We start from the raw sequence: 9641 nt of genomic DNA on the forward strand, positions 1-9641 counted from the left end.
TCATGGGAGCTGCTCCACAGATCCCAGAAGGGCTCCAGGCTCTCAAACCTGAGCCTGCGCTTCCATGTGCAGCACTAAAAGGGCTTTTCCAGCCCCTCTGTGGGCCTGGGAGGGCTCTAAGCATCAATCACACCCCTCCCTCTGCCCCCTCCGAGCAGCCCCACTGTCACCCATGGGTGCTGGTGAGGATGTGCTGCTCCCTCAAGCCATGGGTCACCCCTCCCTGGGAGCACTGGGTGCAGGAGATATCTAATATATACACTAGAACTCTATGCTCTGCTCATGGTGAGTGGTCCATGAAGGGGATGGCTGCTGCTGGGGTTCGGGGGGACCCCATGGGGTGAGCCCTGGCTGTGGAGATGGGCACCAGCACCCCCCCAGCACAGGGGCTCTGGGCTATGGCACCCCATGGGGCGGTGCAGGGCTGTGGCTGTGGGATGGTCACCACCAGCAGGTCTCAACCCCCACCATGGGGGTGCTGTGGGGACATGGAGGGGTCCCCATGGCTGCAGGGGGGTGCGCCCTGACCCATTGCTCCCAATGGAGGACCCCCAGCTCCTTGGGCTGGGAATCTCATCCCCTCCTTATCACATCCGAGCCCAGGACAGACTGGATGCACTGGGATCGGCTCCATCGGTCTTTACTGGCTGGAGGGGGGGGACATGCGGGGCCAGGGGTGGGGGGCTCCAGGGACAGCCCTGTCCCACCATAGGGACATCGGATGAGCTGTACCCAGGCCTGATGGGCTGGAGAGGGAATGGCGGCTGTGACACGGGGCATGGCCCCGTCACCTCGGATGAGGAGGTGGGAAAGGAGAAGGGGAAAGGATGAGGATGAGGAGGTGCAGATGGGGTTGGAGCCGCTTCCCCTCCAGCCCTGCTCCCAGGCTCCTTGCTCCGACCCCGCTGCCTTTGTCCCCCATGGAGCAGCTCCCCGGGGACCGGCGCTCATCCAAGGCCAAGCCCCGCAGGTCCGCGGTACCGTGGCTGCGGTCCCTCGGTGCCCATCACCGCTGCCTCATGGCCACGAGTCCTCCTCCAGCCCCTGGTGCTCCCGCGGGGCCCAGGCGGGCTCCAGGAAGGAGGAGAGGACGCTCTGCAGAGCCCCCCATGACCGGTGCCCCCCAGCTTTGGGGCTGCTGCTGCGGGGGGGCGCTGCCCCACAGCCCCTCGGCGTGGGGATCCTCGACGGCTTCCTATGGGGCTGCGTGTCCAGGCGGGGCCGGGCGCAGGGCCGCGGTGGGGGGGGCTCATCCTCGTCCTCCACCGCTCCCCAGTCCGTGTCGGAGCCGGGGCCGTCCCCGCTCTCGTCGGAGGAGCTGCCCTGGGGGGGCCGCGGCCCCGCATGGGCGGTGCGGGGGGGAGCGGTGGCTCCGTGCTTGGCGAAGAGGCTGAGGGAGGAGGAGGAGGAGCTGGAGGAGCAATAGGCGGAGTCCGCGGCGGGGGGCGCGGGGGGCGGCTCGGGCCCCTCCAGCTGGGCCATGGCGCGGGTGTTGGCGAGGAGCTCCCGCTCCAGCTCCCGCAGCAGCCGCTGCTCCTGAGCGGGCTCCATCCAGCGGGGGCCCCGCTCCGGCTCCTCCCGCGCCGGGCCCAGGCTCCACGAGTGCTGCCCGGCGGGGTCCCGGCTCACGAGGAGCAGCGGCTGCGGCTGCTGCGGGGGGGGGGGGGGGCCCGGGCTGCGGGAGCGCGGCCCCGCACGGGATCTCGGGGTGCTCCAGGGGGCGCCGGGCACGGAGGAGGCCGAGGAGTCGCTGTCGCCGGAGCAGCGGCGGGCGCGGGGCCTGCGGGGACAGGGGCGGGGATGGGGTCAGGGAGCACTGGAGCGGAGTCGGACCCCAGTGCTGACCCCCCCATTGTAGCCCAATGGTACCCCCTTTGTACCCCAGTGGTGACCCCCGTTGTGCCCCAATGGTGATCCCCCCCACTGTACCCCAGTGGTGACCTCCCCATTGTACCCCAATGGTGACCTCCCCTTTGTACCCCAATGGTGACCTTCCCATGGTACCCCAATGGTGACCTCCCCATTGTACCCCAATGGTGACCCCCCCATTGTACCCCAGTGGTGGCCTTCCCATGGTACCCCAATGGTGACCTCCCCATTGTACCCCAATGGTGACCTCCCCTTTGTACCCCAATGGTGACCTCCCCATTGTACCCCAATGGTGACCCCCCCCATTGTACCCCATGGTAACCCCCCATTGCATCCCAATAGTGACCCCCCCACTGCACACCAATGGTGACCTCCCATTGCCTCCCAATAGTGACTCCCATTGTACCCCAATGGTGACCCCCTTGTTGTACCCCAATGGTGACATCCCCGTTGTACCCCAGAGGTGACCCCCACTGCATCCCAATAGTGAACTCCCCATTGTACCCCAATAGTGACCCCCACTGCAACCCAATAGTGACCCTCATTGCACCCCAATAGTGACCCCCCCATTGCACCCCAATAGTGACCTCCCCATTACACCCCAGTAGTGACCTCCCACCATTGCATCCCAATAGTGACCCCTATTGCACCCCAACAGTGACCCACACTGATCCCAACATTGAACAAACACTGACCCCTATTGCCCTTCCTTGCCCCCCAACATTGCCACCCTATTGCACCCCAACATTGCCTCCACACTGCACCCCAGTATTGAGCACTCTCCCATTCCCCACTCCCATTGTTCCCCATTGCTCCCCATTACACACCCCCAGGCTCCTTCTTGTCCCCCTTTGCCCCCCATTTCTCCCCCCACTGACCCCAACTGCACACCACCCTTGCTCTTCATTTCCCCCATTGCCCCCCCTTTGCCCCTCCATTGCACCATTCCCACCATTGCCCCCACTACACCCCTCCATTACACATCCCCTCTTACCCCCATTAATCCCATTCCAGACCCCACTGCCCCCATTTCCCCCCATTCATCCCCATTTCAACCCACATTGATCTCCCAATGCATCCCCCACTTCTCATTGCCCCCATTACACACCCCCAATTCCCTCCATTGCCCCCTCAATGTCCTCCCATTCCCCCACATTCCATCCCCATTCACCCTATTGGCCCCATTGCACCACCCCATTGCCCTCCAGTCCCCCTCATTCCTCACTCCTGTTGCTCCCCATTACACCCCATTACATCCTACCATTACAACCCCATTACCACCCGCATTGCCTCCCATTACAACCCCATTACATCCTCCCATTACAACCCCATTACACCCCCCACTGCCTCCCATTACAACCCCATTACATTCTCCCATTGCACCCCATTACAACCCCATTACATCCTCCCATTGCATCCCATTACCTTCTCCCATTGCCCCCCATTACAACCCCATTACATCCTCCCATTACAACCCCATTACACCTCCCACTGCCTCCCATTACGACCCCATTACATTCTCCCACTGCACCCCATTACAACCCCAATACATCCTCCCATTGCCCCCCATTACAAGCCCATTACACCTTCCCATTGCCTCCCATTACACCACCCTCACTGCCTCCCATTAAAACCCCATTACAACCCCAATACATCCTCCCATTACAACCCCATTACAGCCCCCACTGCCTCCCATTACAACCCCATTACATTCTCCCATTGCACCCCATTACAAGCCCATTACATCCTCCCATTGCCCCACATTATAACCCCATTACATCTTCCCATTGCCTCCCATTACACCCCCCTCATAGCCTCCCATTATACTCCCCCATTGCCTCCCATTAAAACCCCATTACATCTTCCCATTGCCTCCCATTACAACCCCATTACATCTTCCCATTGCCTCCCATTACACCCCCCTCATTGCCTCCCATTATACTCCCCCATTGTCTCCCATTAAAACCCCATTACAACCCCAATACATCCTCCCATTACAACCCCATTACATTCTCCCATTGCACCCCATTACAACCCCATTACATCCTCCCATTGCCCCACATTATAACCCCATTACATCTTCCCATTGCCTCCCATTACACCCCCCTCATAGCCTCCCATTATACTCCCCCATTGCCTCCCATTAAAACCCCATTACGTCCTCCCATTGCCCCACATTATAACCCCATTACATCTTCCCATTGACTCCCATTACACCCCCCTCATAGCCTCCCATTATACTCCCCCATTGCCTCCCATTAAAACCCCATTACATCTTCCCATTGCCTCCCATTACAACCCCATTACATCTTCCCATTGCCTCCCATTACACCCCCCTCATTGCCTCCCATTATACTCCCCCATTGTCTCCCATTAAAACCCCATTACAACCCCAATACATCCTCCCATTACAAGCCCATTACATCCTCCCATTGCCTCCCATTACAACCCCATTACATTCTCCCATTGCACCCCCTTACAAGCCCATTAAAAGCCAAATACAATCCCATTACAAGCCCATTACAACCCCAATACATCCTCCCATTGCCTCCCATTACACCCCCTTACTGCCTCCCATTACAAGCCCATTACATTCTCCCATTGCCCCCCATTACAACCCCAATACATCCTCCCATTGCCTCCCATTACACCCCCTTACTGCCTCCCATTACACCCCCTTACTGCCTCCCATTACAACCCCATTACAACCCCAATACATCCTCCCATTGCCTCCCATTACACCCCCTTACTGCCTCCCATTACACTTCCCCATTGCCTCCCATTACAAGCCCCCATGACTCCCCCCCCATTACAACCCCATCACACCCCCCCATTGCCCCCATTACACCCCCATGTGTCTGGGCTCTGCCACGGCTCTGCTGTGTGCTGTGGGGCAGCAGGGGGTGCTCCCCATGCCCGCAGCACCCATGGGTGCTGTACCTGAGCGCGGTGCGTGCGGGGCTCCTGCTGGGGCTGCCGGGGCCGGGCTGTGGGGCCGGAGCCCCCCGTGGGGACCCCCCCTCCTGCCTGGAGCCGGGCCTGGGGGTGCCCGTGAGCCCCACGGCTCTGCCAGGGGGGCGCCGGGGGGATCCGGGGCTGGGGCAGGCGGGGGGGGCTCGGGGCTGGCGGTGGGCTGTGAACAGAGGGGATGGGTCAGGGCCCATGGGCACCCATCGCACCACTGGCACCTACTGCACCCACTGGCACCTATTACACCCATTGGCACCCACTGCATGCACTGCACCCATTACATTCACTGCCACTCACTGCATGCATTGCACCCATTGGCACCTATTACACCCACTGGCACCCACTGCATGCATTGCACCCATTACACCCAACTGGCACCCACTGCATGCATTGCACCCATTGGCACCTATTACACCCAATTGGCACCCACTGCATGCATTGCACCCATTGGCACCCATTACACCCAACTGGCACCCACTGCATGCATTGCACCCATTGGCACCTATTACACCCAACTGGCACCCACTGCATGCATTGCACCCATTGGCACCTATTACACCCAACTGGCACCCATTGCATGCACTGCACCCATTGGCACCCATTATACCCAATTGGCACTCACTGCATGCATTGCACCCATTGGCACCCATTACACCCAACTGGCACTCACTGCATGCATTGCACCCATTGGCACCTATTACACCCAACTGGCACCCACTGCATGCATTGCACCCATTGGCACCCATTACACCCAACTGGCACCCATTGCATGCATTGCACTCATTGGCACCCATTTCACCCATTGGCACCCATGGTGTCACTCACTGCATGCATTGCACCCGCTGGCACCCATTACACCCATCGGCACCCACTGCACCCATCGGCACCCATCGCACCCACACCATGGCAGGCATCGCACCCACAGCCCCATCCCACCCAGGGGTCCCCAGGATGGGGTCATCGCCTCGGCCTGTCCTCATCCCCCTCTCCCCCATTCCAGATGGACCAGGGAAGGGAGAGCGGTGGCACTGGGATGGGGCACTGTGATGGGGTGCCACTATTATGGGATGTCACTGTTACAGGGTGTCGTTATGGGGTGTCAGTATTATGAGGCGTCACTTTTATGGGATGTCACTGTTATGGGGTGTCATTGCTAGGGGTGTCACTATTAGGGGATGTCAGTATTATGGGATGTTACTGTTATGGGGTGCCATGGTTATGGGGTGTCACTATTATGGGATGTCACTATTATGGGGTGTCATTGTTATGGGGTGTCATTGTTATGGAGTTTTACTGTTATGGGGTGTCTCTATTATGGGATGTCACTATAATGGGGTGTCACTATTAGGGGGTGTCACTTTTATGGGATTTCACTATTACTGGGTGTCACTGTTCTGGGGTGTCACTATTATGGGATGTCATTGTTACGGGGTGTCAATATTACGGGGTGTCACTATTATGGGGTGTCACTATTGGGGGATGTCAGTATTATGAGATGTTACTGTTATGGGGTGCCACGGTTATGGGATGCCACTGTTATGGGGTGTCACTGTTATGGGATGTCAGTATTATGGGGTGTCACTGTTATGGGATGCCACTATTATGGGATGTCACTGTCATGGGGTGTCACTGTTATGGGGTATCACGATTATGGGGTGTCCCTTTTATGGGATGCCACTATTATGGGATGCTTGGGCACTCACCAAGCGAGGCGCAGCGGCACGGGTCATGCTTGTCCAGGTAATGCTCCAGGGTGTCCCATCCGCCCCCCACACGCACCATCACGTGGCTCCGGAGCACCTGCAGCCCCCCAGGACACCTGCGTCAGGGGGGGCACAGACACCCCCAGTGCCCTGTGTGGGGCAGCAGGCTGGGGATGCAATGGGGATGCAATGGGGACGCAATGGGGGTGCAATGGGGGAGCAATGGGATGCAATGGGGTCATGGTGGGTGCTGGCTCTTACCCGCACGAAGATGAGGGTGTTGGAGTCCCCCACTTTGTATTTCCCCTCCGAGACCTTGACCATGGGGAACTGGGAGGGGCAGGAGCAGCACCCCAGGATCTCCCGCACCTGCAGCGGGAGCGAGGGATCAGTGGGGCCAGACCCTGCTATGGGGCAGCCCCTATGATGGGTGCACCCAGAGGGGACAGCGGAGCTCCCATGGGAGATGGACCTGGGGGGGGTCCTATGGACACCCACCCCTTAGCAGGCTGAGAACGGGCACAACTCACTCCTATGGGAGCCCACTTGTGCCGGGACCCTGCTGTGGGGAGCACAGAGCACCCCAAAGCTGGGATCATCCCTCCCCAGCCCCGCTGTTCCCTGACCCATGGGGGGGTTGAGCACCCCACTATGGGGCAGGGACCCCCAGCATCCCATGAGCACCCATAGAAAGGGATTAAATCCCAACCCCCCTCAACGTAACAAGCCAAGGGGAGGGTTCGGGGGGCTGCCCATAGCAGAGGGACCCCCATAACCCCATAGCGGAGGTGCCCCCATAGCTCCCTGCCTGCTCTGTGCCTCCTGCCCGCGCTGACGTCAGGGATCAGGCTGGGATCCAAAGGGGATGCAGGGACACGGCCGCATCCTGCCCTGGCCTTAGGGCTGTGTTGGGGGGGGCCTTGGGGGTGCAAGGTGTGGGTCCTGACCCTGCTGCCCCCCTAGGACACACACACGGGTCTATGGGTCCGGATGCGGCCCCACAGGCTCCTCCCCGGCTCCAGCGCTGCCCATAAAAGTCCATGGAGAGGAATTACGCAGCCCGGAAAAATGCGATGCTGGGATGGGGGGGCCTGATTTGGGGCAGGATGTGCCCCCCCCATCCCCTTCCTCAGCATCCTCAATGGGGAATGGGGGTCTCATTGGGGGGGCTTTGAGCTTAGGGGTCAGGGGAGGGGAGAATTCCCCCCCCCCCGTGTCCCTGTGTTAATCCGGCTCCTGCTCCCAGCCCAGCTCTAATCCCCGCTGAGCCGGGCTGCGGGGGGGGGCACCCCCTTGTCATGGCTGTTGTCTGTCCCCATGGTGCTGGCAGGGGGGGGCAGGTCCTGTGCCCCCCATTGCCATGGGGAGGAGGGGGTGCAGGGACAAGGGGTGACACTGGGGTCCCGTCCTTCCCCCCCCCCCCCCAGTCATTATGGCCATGGCCACCCCCGACATAACCCATCCTGACGTCAGGAGGCCACTGAGGACCTCCCACTGGCCACCAAGAGCCCCATTGGGTGGATAGGGAGGACCTCCTATGGGTCATAGGGACCTCCCCTGAACCATAGAGCACCCATTGGGTGGGTAGAGAGAACCTCCCATGGGCCATAGGCACCTCCCCTGGACCATAGAGCCCCATTGGGTGGATGGAGAGGAACTCCTACAGGCAATAGGGATGGGTGGGACCTCCCCTGGACCATAGAGCACCCCATTGGGTGGATGGAGAGGACCTCCCATGGGCATCAGAGCCATAGAGCACCCCATTGGGTGGATGGAGAGGACCTCCCATGGGCCATAGGGACTGCCCCTGGACCATAGAGAACCCACTGGGTGGATGGAGAGGAAATACCATGGGCATCAGAGCCATAGAGCACCCCATTGGGTGGATGGAGAGGACCTCCCATGGGCATCAGAGCCATAGAGCACCCCATTGGGTGGATAGAGAGGACCTCCCATGGACCTCAGAGCATAGAGCACCCCATTGGGTGGATAGAGAGGACCTCCCATGGGCATCAGAGCCATAGAGCACCCCATTGGGTGGATAGAGAGGACCTCCCATGGGCCTCAGAGCATAGAGCACCCCATTGGGTGGATGGAGAGGACCTTCCATGGGCATCAGAGCCATAGAGCACCCCATTGGGTGGATAGAGAGGACCTCCCATGGACCTCAGAGCATAAAGCACCCCATTGGGTGGATGGAGAGGACCTTCCATAGGCATCAGAGCATAGAGCACCCCATTGGGTGGATGGAGAGGACCTCCTACGGGCCATAGGGACCTCCCCTGGACCATGGAGAACCCATTGAGTGGATGGAGAGGACCTCCTATGGGTCATAAGGACCTCCCTGGGACCATAGAGCACCCCACTGAGTGTACAGAGAGGCCCACAGCGCCCATTGGGTGAAGCCCTGGCCCCGCACTGGGTCTCACCAGCTCATCCAGGTTCTTCAGGTCACAGAGAGAGATGGGTCGGGCCCTTCCGGGGTACGAGGGTGCTTGTGTGTCCCGGCCCTCCTGGCGCCGGGTCCCCGTTGGGTCCCTCATCTCCTCCTCGATCTCCTCCTCCATCTGGATGAGCATGGGGGCCAGCATACCGAACCTGGCTCCGCGCCTCGCCACCTCCAGCAGGCAGAGCACAAAGTTCTTCTCGTTCTTCTTCAGCACCAGGTCGTTGGTCTCGAACATGAGCACGTCCTGGATGCCCAGCTCCTGCCGGCACCACCGGATGAAGTTGGAGACGTTATCCCTGGCCACGAAGGAGCCCGGCGCCACGTTCTTGGCCTGGAAGAGCACCTCGTTGCGGGGGACGCGGGTACCCGGGTCCGGGTGGCGGCGCTGGAAGGCGCGGGCGCTGCGGGTGACGTTGTTGGCGTGGCGGCAGAGGTGAGCGCCCGTCTCCAGGCTCTCCAGGAAGGTGTCTGCATGGATGTCCAGGTCGTAGAGGGTGTTGAACCACTCGGCCAGGTCCTCCTTCATGGCCTCCAGGTACTCCTCGCTCGAGCGGAAGGGACGGATGCTCTTGGAAGCGGCCGACTGGATGTGGCTGGGGTCAGCCATGGCTGCCTATGGATGGGGGGGGGATTTACCTTGCCTTGGGGTG

General features: G+C 60.4%; 1 protein-coding gene across 1 annotated transcript; it reads right to left on the minus strand.

The window, feature by feature from the left end:
* Positions 1-1017: 1017 nt before the first annotated feature.
* On the minus strand, positions 1018-9618 carry GAS2L1 (growth arrest specific 2 like 1). The gene is made up of 5 exons (XM_061370923.1): positions 8972-9618; positions 6804-6911; positions 6543-6639; positions 4810-5002; positions 1018-1780 (listed from the first exon to the last, which is right to left on the minus strand). The coding sequence occupies exons 1-5, from the start codon at positions 9596-9598 to the stop codon at positions 1018-1020; spliced, it is 1788 nt and encodes a 595-aa protein (XP_061226907.1). The 5' UTR covers positions 9599-9618.
* Positions 9619-9641: the final 23 nt, after the last annotated feature.

Source organism: Neopsephotus bourkii, unplaced genomic scaffold, assembly GCF_033783945.1.
Source record: "Neopsephotus bourkii isolate Nb327-2 ecotype Australia unplaced genomic scaffold, CSIRO-AGI_Nbou_v1 NB_1542, whole genome shotgun sequence".
NCBI lineage: Eukaryota > Metazoa > Chordata > Aves > Psittaciformes > Psittacidae > Neopsephotus > Neopsephotus bourkii.

What these genes read in the sequence shown, in the direction of transcription:
- GAS2L1 (XM_061370923.1), bottom strand. Translation starts at nt 9,598, where the DNA reads ATGGCTGACCCCAGCCACATCCAGTCGGCCGCTTCCAAGAGCATCCGT. An exon ending in TGAAGAACCTGGATGAGCTG is followed by an intron (nt 6,912 to 8,971) that starts GTGAGACCCAGT and finishes CTCCCGCTGCAG; the next exon opens with GTGCGGGAGATCCTGGGGTG. An exon ending in ACACCCTCATCTTCGTGCGG is followed by an intron (nt 6,640 to 6,803) that starts GTAAGAGCCAGC and finishes GGGGGGCTGCAG; the next exon opens with GTGCTCCGGAGCCACGTGAT.